The following is a 15,811-nucleotide window of genomic DNA, read 5'->3' on the forward strand; positions in this document are numbered from 1 at the left end:
TTGGGGAATTGGGGGAGGGAACAGCGTTGGGGAATCGGGGAAGGGGAACAGACAAGTTGCTGTCCTTTTGTTCTTCAGTCTAGTTATGGAGGACGCCACTTCACTGGCCCATGTTGGTATTGTGATCACTGCGCTCTTCCCGGCTGAGGCAGATGGGTCCCCGGCCATTGGACAGCCACTCACGGCTGCTCACGCTGGCTGCTAGCCACTCACGGTAGCTTACGGCAGCCCACTGCAGCCTACGCCGTCGCCAGCCACACTCACGGCAGCCCAGCTCCAGGTAGAGCTGTTGTTCACCATCTTAGTTGCAGAGGGCGCAGCGTCACTGGCCCATATAGGATCCAAACCGGCGGCCCTGCTGCTCAGAGCTTGTGCTCCCAAGCCAACTCCCAACCAATGTGCCACTTGACCAGCCCGATAGTGTCTTTTGATGCAAAAAGTTTTTAATTGTGGTGAAGTCTAATTTATTTTTTTTTCTTTTGGTGTTTGTGCTTTTGGTGTGTAAGAAACTACTGCCTAATCCAAAGGCACAAAGATTTATGACTATGTATTCTCCTAAGTGGTTTATACTTGTTGCTCTTACATTTAGGTCTATAGTCCATTTTGAGTCAATTTTGTATATGGTGTGAAGTAGGGGTTCATTCTTTTGCAGGTGGCTTGCCAGCTGTCCCAGAGCCATGTGTTGAAATGACTATTTTTCCCCAATGCATGGTCTTGAGACCCTTGTTGGAAACTAATTGACTATAAATGTAAGCATTTATTTCTTGATTGTCAATTCTATTCATTGATCTACATGTTTATCCTTATGTTAATATCTCACAATTTTTATTACTATAATTTTGATTACTTATAACTTTGTTATAAGTTTTGAAATCAGGAGATGTACTTTCCATTTTTTTCTATTCTTTCAAGATTATTTTGGCTGTTTGGGATCCCTTGTACTTTCATATGAATTTTAGGATCATCTTGTCAATTTCTGCAAAAATCTAGTGGGGTTTTTGATAGGGATTATATTGAACATACAGATCAATTTGGGAAGTATTGCCATCTTAACAATATTAAGTCTTTTGATTGATGAACACTGGATGTCTTTCCACTTATTTAGATCATTTTTAAGTTCTTTCAATGTTTTATAATTTTCATTGTACAACTCTTATACTTTTGTTTTAATCCTAGGTATTTTACCATTTTTGATATTATAGATAGCATGTCTTCTTCATTTCATTTTCAGATTGTTCATTTCTAGTATATAAAAATACAACTGATTTTTGTAACCTGATCTTTTTAACCTGCAACCTTACTGAACTCATGTATTAGCTCTAATAATTTACTTACTCCTTTCCAATTTGAATGCCTTTTGTTTCTTTTTCTTGCCTCACTGCCCTAGCTAGAACCTTCATACAATGATGATTAGAAGTGGTGAGAGTGGACATCCTTGTCTTCTTCCAGATCTTAGGGAAAAACATTCAGTCTTTCATCATTAAATATGATTATTAGCTGTAGGTTTTTCATAGATAACCCTTTATCAGGTTGAGGAAGTGCTCTCCTATTCCTAGTTTGTTCAGTGTTTTTAAAATGAGTATTGGATCCTGTCAAATGCTTTTTGTGAGTTTACTGAAATAGTCATGTATTTTTTGCTCTTTATTTTATTAATATAGTATATTGCATTGATTTTTCTTTTAATTTTTTAGCTGAGCCATCCTGCCACCTGTTGGCTGCTCAGCAGCAGCTCAGCTCGGGCTAGCAATCGAACCGGAGGCTGTGTTGCTCAGAGCTCACACTCTTGAGCGAGCTCTTAACCAACTGAGCCACTCGGCCGGCCCTGATTTTTTTATGTTGAACCACCCTTGCATTCCTGGGATGAATCCTACTATATTTATGCATAGTTTTCTTGAGATATCTTTGTCTAGTTTTGGTATCAGGGTAATACTGCCATTGTAAAATGAGTTGGGAAGTATTCTCTCCTCTTCTATTTTTTGTAAAAGTTTGTGAAGGACTTGTATTAATTCTTTTTTAAATATCTGGTAGAATTCCCTAGTGAAGCCAGCTGGGTCTGGGCTTTTCTTTGTAGGTATTTTTATTTTTAATAGTTCAATTTCTTGTTATAATTCTATTCATATTTTTCTATTTCCTCTCAAGTCAGTTTTGGTAGTTTGTGTGTTTCTAGGAATATGTCCATTTCATCTAGGTTATTTAATTTGTTGGCATATAATTGTTTATAGTATTTCCTCATCATCTTTTTAAATTTCTGTAAGGACTAAAAGTAATGTCCCCTCTTTCATCTTGATATTACTAATGTGTATTTTCCCTCTCTTTTTCTTTTGTGTGTGTGTGTCGGGGGGGGGGGCGGCTAGACAATTCATCCCAACTTTTGGTTTCATTGATTTTCTCAATTGTTTTCTACTCTCTGTTTCATTTACTTCCACTGTCATCTTTATTACTCCTTTCCTTCTGTTTGTGTGGGTTTAGTTTGCTTTTCTTTTTTTAGTTTAAGGTGGAAGAAGGTTAGGTTATTGATTTGAGATCTTTTTTTTAATATAAATGTTTACAGTTACAAATTTCCCTCTTAGCACTGCTTTAGCTGCATTCTGTAAGTTTTGATATATTGTTTCTGTTTTTACTCATCTCAAAGTATTTTCTAATTTCCCTTTCTTTTTTTAGTACATTGGTTATTTAGGAATGTATTGTTTACTGTCCACATTTGTGAATATCCCAAATTTTCTTCTGTTTCTGATTTCTAATTTTCTTTCCATTGTGGCTAGAGAACATATTTTGTATGATTTCAATCCTTTTAAATGTATTGAGACTTGTAGGTCTATCCCGGATCATGTTCCATGTGCACTTGAGAATGTGTATTTCTGCTGTTGTTAGTGGAGTGTTCTAAAGATGTCTGTTAGGTCTAGTTGTTTTATAGTGTTGTTCACATCTTCTATTTCCTTCCAGTTGTGCTAGCACTAATCATAATTATTATCCCAAATGGCAACAACAATGAAGATCACAAGTGCTCACTACCTGACTCCCTAACCTAGTAGAATACATGCAATGCTGGCTGCAGGGGTTTATCCTGAAAAGGCTGTGGAGTTAAACAATTTATATTTTGAGGCTTCTTTATCAGAAGTCTCTGTCATTAACAGAAATTAAAATGAAAATACAAATGAGTTCCATGCCTTAACTTCCTACTACATAATTATTTTCATTTTGCTCTGAGTGTCTCCTAAAAAAACTGAACTTATTCATATCCCTACTTCAGCAAATGTCCTAAGTATATCAGGAGATCACTGTAGGAGGCTTCGTATAGCTAGGGTGGCTGGCAAACAAGTGGAAGGAAGTCTTTGTGATTCCAGACTCTTTTGCTTCCAAACATCCTCAGTGTGAACTCCAGTATATGACTGCAATTGGATTTAATAGGCAAGGGAAACCCACACTGCCATGGACTTGAGTCTGGTCAAGTCTGTGATTAAAGAAGGGAAAACAAAGAATACAGCTCCCCAAAATATTCAAGCTGCTCCTTGGTCTCCCAGGAATTATCTGAGCTGCTGGGCAGTATCTTCTACCATCTAAGTCCTTAACCCATAGGGTGCTACGCTATGACCTGGGTAAGGAACCAATGCACTGGGCTTATTACCTACCTTCTTTTTATTGTTCTTAAAAGATCTCAGATCCTGCAAAAATCAGCCTCCCCTGCCATTTCCATTCAGATAACTTGAGTAGCTCAGGTTTGACAGAAAGGAAATGTTTTTCAAGTAGCTCTATCTTTGGATAACAATAACCCAATGTACTTTTCAACTCTTCCCCCATTTCCTGCCCATAGATATTCCATTATTCATCCTTTCAAAGTCCTGCTCAAATGCCATCTCTTTCACAAAATCTCCCAATCCTCTCTTTCTCTATCAGAACTAACAGTTCTTCATGCACATGCTACTGATACCTATTTCACAGTGATTTCATTTATCTTGAATATTTCATTGTGAAACAAAGTGGGGTGCAGTAGGGAAATGTGGGCTTTGAAACCAGGTAAACTTAGATTGAAACTCTGACTCCGTGACAGAGGTAGACCACTAAAGACACGATGATCATGTAAAGCACTGAGCACTCTGTTAATATAAGTGCCTTTTGCCTATCCTCACCACTTTGCCCTCTTTGAGGGCAAAATCATTTTGTCACCTTTGTTTGCCTTCTGCCATGTCCACCAGTAACATCGTTACCATAATATTAGTAGATAACATTTACTTATTATGTGCCAGCACTGATCAAAGCACATTACATTACATATATTACTTCATTGAATACTTACCAAAAAATGTGAAATAGGTATTATTATTGTCCATATTTTACAGATACAGAAACTGGGCAAAGAAAAGTAACTTACCCCAGGTCACACATCTGGTAAGTAGCAGAGTCAGGATTTAAATCCAGTATATCTGGTACTAAAGCTTGCTCTCATAACCATCATACTATACCTCCACTCTAAGTATAGTCTTTGTCAATGAAGAAATTTGCCTTTCTAAGGAATATGTGTAACACTTAGGCAAAATCTGACCAAGGCATGGTTAGTTGTCCCCAGAATTTCATTTTGCATTAAAAGGAGAATAGGCTTTTTCAAACAAAATCTTAAGATCATCTTCCAGAAACACCTAACATTTCTATCACTACCCCAAAAGAGTACTATTTAAGTATAAAATTTAGATAGAGTTCTTCTTCTGAAGTAAAAACAGTTCTATTTAATCAAGCCTTCCTAAATATGACAATGAAGACCAAGTTAGGCATGTAGGAGACTACTAAAGAATTAAGTGATTTTTTCGATTGAAGATCTCACCTTACTTTTCACAAATAACTGAAATCCAATAGCAACACTGCAGGGTTAAATCTACTTACCATTTAAATTAAAATCCCCAAAATGATTTCAGATATCATTTCTCCTAAATCAACTAACTGTTCCTTCGTAAAATATTAATGGTCTAAGCCATTAGTCTTCATTATTGTACTTCAACTAATTTGATCTGAAGTTTATGAGGGGCTGATTTTACATTAATCAATGCAGAAGTTTTCAAAAGGTCATATCCCAGAGAAGACTTACACCACAGAGCAAGCATAACATCCTTTCTTGCTACTCTCACGAATTAAGAATGCACCATCAGGTTTTCCATAAAGCAAGTCCTCTGCTTGTACTCGATTGATATCCTCAACAAACCAGGTTTTCTCATCATAATGGGGCAGGTTTTCATCTTCCTCATTGATAAAATAGGTCCTAAAATAAATGTTAAAATATTATTCTAACAATCAGGTTACTTATATCTAAAAGCAAATTCATAAATAAAACTCTCTTCTAAATCTTTTACCACAAATGACAAAGTGAAATTGCAATTAGTTGGATTTTTTTAACAACTTCATTATTTGCTATGGTGCAGAAAGCACAGAATTCACATGTCTCATCCAAAAAGCTAACACATGGATGTCTGAAAGAGTAATGCTTTTGTTTCATGTGGTTCAGCAGGTCTCTAAACGCAAGTGCCTATAGGGTACTCTTGAGGCCATTCAATTCAAAAGAGGTGCAAAGTTCTTGATTCAGTGTCCTGAAGCGACAATGAGAACCAACACTTAGCATGCATAAAGAAGGCCCACGTCTTATATGGAACAAAGCCCTCTGACAGAAGGGCACAGAGAGAACTTACTCGTCAGCATCCTCATTCTTGATTCCCAGCCAGGCATTCAGGCGCTTCTGTCTCACTCCTTTGTGGTTGAGCCATCTGCCGGGGGAAGACACCAGTGTCAGTATCTGTGCAGACTCTGCCTGGACAAAGTAGATACATCCCAGCCAACCAAGCTTCCAGAGTCCAGGAACCTCTAATTTATCCCAGCCCCACTGAGTGTGGCCACAGATTTCCCTAAACTAGTTTCTCTATTGCTTTTCCTTCAACTTTCTGCAAAAAGTCAGAAACAAAGAGCTACTTGAAATTAGGCTCTTCTCTTACTTTTCATTTTCCTTTTCTAGAAGGTTATACCACCACAAGCACACAACATACATATACTCAGACACAGCGAGACATCTGTTCCTGAACTCATTAGTTAGGTGAGTGTGGTGTCACACATTTGCAATCTCCGCTAAGCCAGAGGACTCAATTCCTGTGCAGTCTATGACAGTGAGTTAAAATTCTTCAACAGAATTTCAAGGTCTATTTTTGCACCTAAGCAAGCCACAAGAAATTCAGGGTGGCAATCTGAGTAATTAATACAAATTTACTTCCTCACCAGGCAAATTGTAGTATTTTAAAATATAGCAACGTTTTAGATAGAAAATGATATATACCACTACATTTACTTCCACTGAGGTGGCTGATGGCCTGAAACTTGAGTGGAATATAAAACTCTCTCATCATGATGGTCCACCACGCAAGCTCTGATCATTTAGATCTCACCATAAATGTCACTTCCTCAGTGTCCCAACTAAGGTAGGCCGCAGTCACTCTCTGTACTTTATCATTTTCATAGAATCTGCCTGGAATTTATTATTTCATATTTTCACTTGTTTATGTTTATCTCCCCCACTAAAATGTAAGCTGCTTTAGGGCCGGCCGAGTGGCGTGGTGGTTAGGATTTGGCCTGGGTCGCCCACTCTGAGCAGCAAGGCCCCAGTTCAGATCCCACATGAGGACTAGTGACGCTGCGCCCTCTACAGCTAAGATTGTGAACAACAGCTCGGCCGGGATCTGGGCTGCCGCGAGTCACTGGCGACAATGTAGGCTGCAGTAGGCCTGGCTGGCAGTGGGCCATGAGCAGCCATCCAATGGCCAGCAACCGATTTGCCTCACCCGGGAAATGTGCAATAATACCAACATGGGCCGATGAAGTGATGTCCTCCACAACTAGACTGAAGAACAAAAGGACAGCAACTTGTCTGTTCTCCTTCCCCAATTCCCCAACCCTGTTCCTCTCCCCCAATTTCCCAATAAAATCTTAAAAATAAATAAATAAAAATAAAAATACATAAAATGTATGCTGCTTTCAAGAAATGGGTCTGTCCTGTTCATGGCTAATCCCAGTGCTGAAAACAGTGCCAGAACATAGCATATTATTCAATAAATAGTAAGTATTTGCTGGTGGGCTGGTTTTAATAAATCTTCATGGTCAACTCCAAAGTCATCTTGTATCTCTCTCTGACCCCAAGTACACTAGAGAACTTGGCATTACACCTAGTTTTAAGGTTTTTTTTTTTTTTAAATACAGATTTCATAGCCTTTCTCAATAAGACATGTCCTTCAATTAACCTGGATTTCATTTTTTATGCTTAGTGAAGCCAGAAAACAACTAACATGATCTTGATAGAATTTATTTAGTAACAAATCCCCTCCTCCACCACCACTTCTATTAGAAAAATATCCTGATACCTTCCTCTAAACACTCTTTATAAAAGCTATTCTATCTTTAAAGAACTGATCTTTCCTTTATTAAAGAGACTAGCACACTGGGTAAACGGCTTGAAATGAACAAATGGCACTATATTTTCTCTTGAATTCTCATTTTCTTTTCACCACCAAGCTCTTTAAATTGAGCCTCCCTTTCTGCCACAAGGAATGTTAGGACACCCAGGAAAATCCAGGAGAAAGGGAAGAACGTTTTGGTCTATCCTCCATCTATGATGTTGTCCTGCCTTTTCACATAAACAACTTTTCTAATCTCCCAAAAGTCCATTTCAAATACTACTATATAGTTCTGAGTCCTTAAACATCTATTAGCAATGCCAGGAATTGACTAGCTTTTAAAAGTGATTTTGAGGGCCAGCCGAGTGGCACACTGGTTAAGAGTTGGCTTGGGACGCCGGCTCTGAGCAGCAGGGCCGCAGTTTGGATCCCACATTAGGGCCAGTGATGCTGCGCCCTCTACAGCTCAGATGGTGAACAACAGCTCGACCTGGAGCTGGGCTGCCATGAGTCGCCGGCGACAGCGTAGGCTGCAGTGAGGCTGCAGTGGGCTGCAGTAAGCTACCATGAGCGGCCGGCAGCCAGTGTGAGCTGCCAAAAGCCACCATGAGCTGCCAAAAGCCACCATAAGCAGCCGTCCAGTGACCGGCAACCTATCTGCCTCACCCCAGAAGAGCACAATGATAATACCAACATGGGCCAGTGAAGTGATGTCCTCCACAACTAGACTGAAGAACAAAAGAACAGCAACTTGTCTGTTCCCCTCCCGATTCCCCAATAAAATCTTTAAAAAAAAAAAAGTGATTTCAAAAAGGTTCAAGCAACTTTAGGTATGTTAGTTCATATTTAACTTATTGATTAAATCAATCAATAGATCACATGTAAAGGCAGTATATTCTAGAGGAAAAACCTAACATCAAATTCTCATTCTGTTACTAATTGTGTGGTTTTGACCAGCCTCTCTTTATGCCTCAGGATTCTCTTCTAAAAAACAAGAAAAATGCTGTTCCCATAGCTTACACTGAAGTTATCTTAAGAAAAACAAGAGAGAAAAAAATAGCTCGTGTTAGTATATCCTTACCTAGTCCCCAACTCAGCAAGTAGGAAAAAAATATATGTATATATGGTGTCATTTCTAAAGGTCTAATTAGCCTTACATCCCAACTACCACCTCCTAAGAAGAAACGAGCTGTTTCAGCCCAAGAAAAAGGATTAAACTAGGCAGTTCCTGAAAGAGGGGATTAGGAAAAAATACTTTGAAGCTGAAGCAGGAGTCCTAGAGGAGAATTGATGCTTCCCTAGAGCCTGGCTAAAGTATGAGGTGGGGTAACAGAAAAGGGTGCCCCATGAACAAGGCACCCTGGATGGAGGACAAGAAGGTTTTAAGATGCAGAACCTGTTGGTGTTGAATAAGGAGATTACTGTGAACAGCACTTCTGAAATTTTCTGAAACAGCGATATGTAACCAGATGGCAGGACCCATTGATTAGGGGCAGAGGAAGTACCCAATACTGGCAGTGATGAGGGACAAGGGACTTTTTGCTTCACTACAGCGGTTCTCAACCTGTGGGTCGTGACCCCTTTGGGGGTCGAACGACCCTTTCACAGGGGTCGCCTAAGACCATCGGAAAACAAAAAGATATTTACATTACGATTCATAACAGTAGCAAAATTACAGTTATAGAGTAGCAACAAAAATAATTTTATGGTTGGGGGTCACCACAACATGAGGAACTGTATTAAGGGGTCGCGGCATTAGGAAGGTTGAGAACCGCTGCTCCACTAGTTTCCTGGCAGTATTTCATGATGACATTATTATATGATCCAAATGTGTGTGTGTATGTATAGGAGGTGGGAAGAGCACTAATCATAACTGAAATAAAACATTTTTCATATAACCAGGCAGGTGGGAACTTGGAATAAATTAAAGAAAAAGAGGAATACCACTTGTCTTGTACCAAATTTTATAAACAGAACTTCACACTCTCTACATAAAAATGTGATAATATATAAGACATTTTGAAATGAAAAATCAGTTTAAAAATTTTTAAGTTATGAGATAAATTAAGGAGTCACTACCTTCAAAAAACTAGACCACCACTGGTGGAAATGTAAAATAGTGCAGCTACTATGAAAAGGCCTGACAGTTCCTCAGTTAAACACAGAGTACAGTACAACCCAGCAATTCCACTCCTCAGCATATACTCAAGAGAACTAAAAACATATGTCCATACAAAAACGTGTACGTGAATGGTCAGAGAGCAGCATTATTCATAATAGCCAAAAGTTAGAAACAACCCAAATGTCTATCAATTGATGGTTAAACAAAATGTGGTCTATCCTTACAATGGAATATAATGAAGTACTATACATGCTACACATGGATGAACCTTGAAAACATTATGCTGAGTGAAAGAAGCTACTCTCAAAACACTACATATTATATTTTTCCATTTATATAAAATGTCCAGAATAGGGAAACCCATACAGACAGAAAGATTAGTGGTTGTTTAGGGCTGAAGGGAATGGGGTGATAGAGGGATGATAGGTTAAGGGTACATGGTATCTTTTTGGAGTGATGAAAACTCCAAAATTAACTATAATTAACTATGGTGATGGTTGCACATATCTGTGAATGTAATAAATACACTGAATTATACATTTTGAAATGGATGAATTGTATGAATTGTATGGGATGTGAACTATATCTCAATAAAGTTGTTTTAAAAATAACAAAATACCCTTCACAGAACTCCTTTAGCTGCAAACTCCTCTAGTACATATTACTCAAAACTCATTAATGCACCTGTATTGTTATGGTAAGTTATTCTTTATTTTGAATTTATGAATTTAGGTTTATAAATACCAAGAAAAGTAAATGGTAATCTTGGAAACTAACTCCTGATGAAAAAGAATTACACGTGAACAACCAAATTCCTTTTTTTTTGAAAAGGAATTTTAAAGGATTTTATATTTAGGAAAAATTTTACTCTCCATTTAAGAAATTCTCCATTTAAGAAACTGTACTTAAGTATTCAAGAATGCTTTCTAGAAACAGTACACTGTGACCAGCAGAGAATCTCATAAAATCCTTGTGGGCTATGAGCAGTGGGAAGTCAGGGAAATGTCCGCATGTATAAGTTTCACAATCAGTCTCCTTCAGGACTAGCTAGACAGTTTCATCATTGGAGCAGATCTGGTCTACCTAGTATTGTCCTTGTTAGAAACATCAAAGCATGGACTACGGGAACACTGGACTATTCTCCCTGAAGCAACCTTTCCAAATGAGGTAATGGCTGTCCTGTCTCCCTAATCATCCTAGTTATCATCCATGATGTTATCTAAACACTCCTTTGTATTTAGTTTACATAACTTGTTAAAGAAACTTTCAAGGTCTACTTTGCCACACTTACTGGTGCTCCTTGGGATGCTATATTTCTTAATATTGCATTCCAGGGCAAAGACAGGCTTCCATTCATTCCTGTGGTCCATGACATAGACTTCTTGGGCCTTTCTTCAGCTTCATATGTGACCAGGACCATATAAACATTCCAAGAACAGACACACCCTGCCTTGTTTCCAAAGCTCTTCTGTATGGTATATGTACTTGCTTGACTTTTGGGGGACCACAATAGCAAACGGAAATGATCTCTAGAGAGCAGTGTTATTAAAACTACTCAACATAGTATAGTTGTAATTGTTTGCCCCCAAAACAATCACCTTAAATTTTCCTCTACTGAAACTCAACAGCCACTGTTCCAACTTCTAAGCTTATATTTTATCTCCTCTCCCTTTGTCACACAAAGAAACCCTGACATCTACGGAACACCTAGTCAGAGGTCTTACTCTGTCTTCTCCTGCCAGGAGTTTGAATTCAGTTGTTTTTTCATGCATGAAAGTCACCATTAACATATTTCATAACAGTCTATTCATTACCTAGAACTAAACCTACTATATTTTCCTTTCTCATGGATTTTCTTCTTCTGTGAAGCAGTCATTTGTCCTAAAAACCTAATTCACACAATTTGTTCTGATTATATATCTTTCAATCCATATTTGAATATAGGGATATCTAGCTAAATCATATAGTTTTCCATAATATTAAAGAGTTGGTTTTCACTCCTCAGATCAGATTATCTTTCATACCTACTATTGGACACATTTCTATTACTTAAATACAAAATTTCATTTCTTAAATATAAAAATCCTTTAATACATTTGTCTGTGTATTTATTTGTAGGCCCCCCACTATTGGCACCCTTGCCTGAGCCCATGAGGGATAATTTCTATTTCTGTGGTTCTACTACATGTTATATAACCAAAGATCCTGTCTTTGTGTTTCAGGCAAACATTATTGTACTTTTTAAGCTGTATCACTTGGCTCCTGCCATAGCCACCCTCTGACATTTCCAAGGCAGCTGTACAGTTTAGACTCCTACACTGCTCCCACACGTTAACTTTGGATAAACTCTGCTCCCCCTGCTACTAACAGGAGTGCTTCCCCATATTCTTCCACTCTCACTGGAAGGTTCTCCATTACAAATCTCTTCTGCCTCCAACATTTCTCGTGCCTGTAGTGACCTGGTGCTGGTGGTCCCCCCATCCAGGCCCAGACTACTTACACAAGGTGCTGATCTCGGATCTTGCGCAGCTGGATCAGGTCAGGTTTGATACTATTCATTTTTTTATCTATTTCCCGGTTGTCCAAAGCTTGTTTCTTCAAATCCTGCTCTAGACGCACTTTGCTATCATGAATCTCACCCAGACGTGATTTCAATTTGTCATAATTCATCATAATTCTGTGAAAATATTTGACATATTAAGGCTAGAAAAGGAACCAAGTAGAGTAGCAGCATTCTATAGTGTGAGCCAAGTACTAATGTCTTAAGTGTGGTCGACATCTGCTGTGTTTACCTGGCCCATATCCATTCCCACTCTTCTGGTAAGAACACCCTGATGGTCACTATAGGTAAGGGTACCCTGCCCCCATCTCAGATTTAGGGGTGAACTTCCACACAACCCCACCTGGCCAAGAAGAGTATTCCATTCCATCCTATCCCTACCCTCAGGCCACAGTGACTGGTTCAGGAAAGGGGAAAATACCCAAGCTGATTCAATGACAGTTAATTCTAGAACCTTTGCTGGAACTATTATAAACAGATTCTCTTTTCCCACTGGAATTGCTCAATTAATACATATGTGATTGTAGGATTCCCAGCTGCTATACTGCTACCTCATACAGAAAGCTTACCTGAGGATGAAGCCAACTCAGAGAAAAACTTAACCTAAAGAGTATGAGAGAGAATCCTGATGACCTTGTTTGGGCCCTGGGTCAAGCCACGATTGAACAAGTGAAGCCATCCGTATGACATCAAGCGATAACACAATATAGCAGCTAAGAGCAATGCTTTGCAGTCAGCCCGCCTACATTGAATCTCTGGCCTGCCACTTACTGTGTGGCTATGGAAAAGTTATTTAACTTCTCTGTGCCTTCATTTCCTCTTCTGGGTACCTAAATAGTACCTACCTTCACTGGGCAAATGTGATAATATATGTAAAAGGACTAAACAGTGCCTGGTTCATCTTGGTGAGCACTCAGTAGATGATGGAGATAAGCTTCTCGAGCACAAAGTTCTGCTCTGCGCTGAACCCTTACGGCAATGACTGCCCACATTACTCATTTATCATTCAGCATGTGATTTAATATTAAATTAGAACTTCATCATACTACTTTACCTCCCTTTGCAACTAAACTACATTATTTTCTTTTTCTTCATTAATAATAATTGCCATTTATTGATACCATATGCCAAGATATATACATACAGACAAAACATGCCTTTCTGTACCATGAATGTGTGTGTGTGTGTGTGTGTGTGTGTAACTTATTTCTCATAGCATTTCAACAAGATATGATCCACAGTTTATGGAGGAGGAAACAGGCTGAGAAAATTAAGTAACTCACCCAAGGTCACACAGCTGGTAAACAGTCAATACATAATCCAAGCCCATGGTTTTAACCATGAAGCTACACTGCCCCACAGCACTCAGCCCTGTTCTTTTGCACACAAAAGTTCACCAACACTTTGGTGATAATATGAGAAATAATTTTGCTTTTCCCTTGCTTATGATTCGCTTATTTATCATCCACTCTTTCATTCCTCAAGCCACTGTCATCTGGCTTAGTCCTCCAATACTCCACAAAATTTGCTTTGATAAAGTCTTCCAATATCTTCTCAGTTGCCAGATCCAATACTTCTCATGCTGCTCATTCTTTCTGCATAATCTCATTTTCAGCATCTACCATCACCTACTCCTTTGTGCCTCCCAAATCCTTTCTGTGCCCTGAGTTCTGAATCCAACAGTCCTTCGGACAACTCCATTTCGGTTCTCACTGGAACCTCAAACTCATTGTTTCCAAGCCCAAACTCTCCTCATAAACTCTTTATTTTGGTGGATAGCCCCATCCCTTAGTCACTAGGAATAATCTGACTAATCCCACACTTACCATTCTTGGTCAAGCCTCAAGTCCTCAGCATTTCCATTAACTCCTCCTCCTTTCCTGCCATTGCCCTGGTTCAGGCCCTCACCATCTTTTAACCTGATGACCACAGAAACTGCAGTCACCTCCAATAGTCAGGCTGCTCTTCCTGTCCATGGTCTTGTTCCATCTCCAATTTATTCTCAGACTGCTGCTGTTGATTTTCAGCTCAACAAGTATTCAATGAGAACCACTATGAGCTCAGGCACCATAACAGGTGCTGGAGCTGTCAGGGAAAATAAGCCATCATCCTTCTTACTCCCAACAAGCTCGCAGTTTAGTGAGTGGCACATGCAATAATTGTTACAGTAGGGATCGGGACCAGATACTGTAGGGGTAGAGACAAGAAGCCCCCAAACCAGTCTAGGGAATCAGGGGAGATTTGCTAGAGAAAGTCATATCTAAGCTGAGTCCTAAAGGAGGAGCAGGAGTTAGTGTTTAGGAGGATGGAGAAAGAATGCAGAAGAGAGACGGTTCAGTTTGGTGCCATTATTGGGAAAAGCAAGTATTTCCATATGGCAGGACCATGAAGTTTGAGGGGTAAAAGCAGACACAACAGAGATTATTGGGGAAGAAAAGAAGTCTTGTCTTACTGGTGTACTTGGAGGCATTAGGTAGATTTACCGTTCAATTTCCTTTTCATTCCCCTCTCTGCGAAATCGCTCGATATATTCTTTACTATATTGTTCTTGTGTGTGACACTGCTCTTCGAATATTTTAATTGTTTCATTAAAAGCTTCAATTGCAGTCCGCTTCATCTGTATTTCCTATAGGAGAGAAAAAGAAAAGACATACACTTCATTGTCTTTGTTTTTTTTGTAACTCTGGTCTTCAAACAAATCTTATAATTCTAGTTACAATTCCATATAAGACCAAATTCAGACGGCTAAAATAAGACCCTTTATTTAACTCCTACCCTTATTACTTGTACTTATATGCAAAATGCATCATTCAAACCCTAAAATAAAAGAAAAAGAACTATTACCTGACGTATAGCCGAGAACCACAGAAAGGCTCTGAGTTGCTAAAAGGGACTAACCCTGAACACCTTGAAGACAAGGATAAAGTTCTGCCTCTGCATCTACTGTAGTGCTGACCCCTAAACAGTGCTGAAGGAGTGAATGGCTAGAGCAGAGGAGTCCATGCACCAACATGCAAGCCCTATTCCCAGAAAAGCCCTCTACAGTGTATTTGTTCTTACTTTCATTTCTAAAGCATGTCATTTTCCAAACAGATTCATCAGTAGGTTAATCTGATTAGAAAAGGGGAAGAATAGCTGTTAAAATCAGATGCAGAGTAAGATGAAAAACTAAAAAGTCCATAAAACAAAAGTCCAGTAGGCTAAGCCATTCAGCACTAGGGTAAGTAGTCCTATACATTTCAATGAACTCTGAGGGTATCTGTAGACTTTAGCATCTGAATTATGATTCCCCTAAAACCTTCAACGAGGGTTAGGTTTTGTTCAATTTACTTTAGAAAGTAAAAAAATATGTATAAAGGTCTAGAAAGATTATCATCCTGAATGTTTACAATTTTTGAAAGTTTGGTGCTTAAAGGGTAATTCCTCAACTATCCAAGCACTGATTACTTTCAACAAATGATTATTGAAAATCCACTATACAGAAGTCCCATCTGGTGATAAAGAGATTCATAAAACATGGAACCGCCCCTTCAGGATTCAGCATATACAGGTTAAATAGATTTTTGAACTCTAATAGGTTGGTTTTTTTTTAAAGATTTTTTATTGGGGAATTGGGGTATGGGAACAGCACTGGGGAATTGGGGGAAGGAGAACAGACAAGTTGCTGTCCTTTTTGTTCTTCAGTCTAGTTGTGGAGGACGTTGTCACTGG

General features: G+C 38.9%; 1 protein-coding gene across 2 annotated transcripts in view; it reads right to left on the reverse strand.

Annotated features, from left to right (window-relative positions):
• The window catches only part of PIK3R3 (phosphoinositide-3-kinase regulatory subunit 3), an 86,837-nt gene that overhangs the window by 4,138 nt on the left and 66,888 nt on the right, over positions 1–15,811 (reverse strand). For both annotated transcript variants that reach the window (XM_019627990.1, XM_019627989.1), the window contains 4 exons: positions 14,584–14,726; positions 12,041–12,217; positions 5,673–5,747; positions 5,078–5,248 (listed from right to left, as the gene is read on the reverse strand). In XM_019627990.1, coding sequence (XP_019483535.1) covers positions 5,078–5,248; positions 5,673–5,747; positions 12,041–12,217; positions 14,584–14,726 — 566 coding nt within the window. The remainder of the gene's footprint in view (positions 1–5,077; positions 5,249–5,672; positions 5,748–12,040; positions 12,218–14,583; positions 14,727–15,811) is intronic.

The sequence above is a fragment of the Hipposideros armiger genome, unplaced genomic scaffold (genome assembly GCF_001890085.2).
Source record: "Hipposideros armiger isolate ML-2016 unplaced genomic scaffold, ASM189008v1 scaffold_743, whole genome shotgun sequence".
Lineage (NCBI taxonomy): Eukaryota > Metazoa > Chordata > Mammalia > Chiroptera > Hipposideridae > Hipposideros > Hipposideros armiger.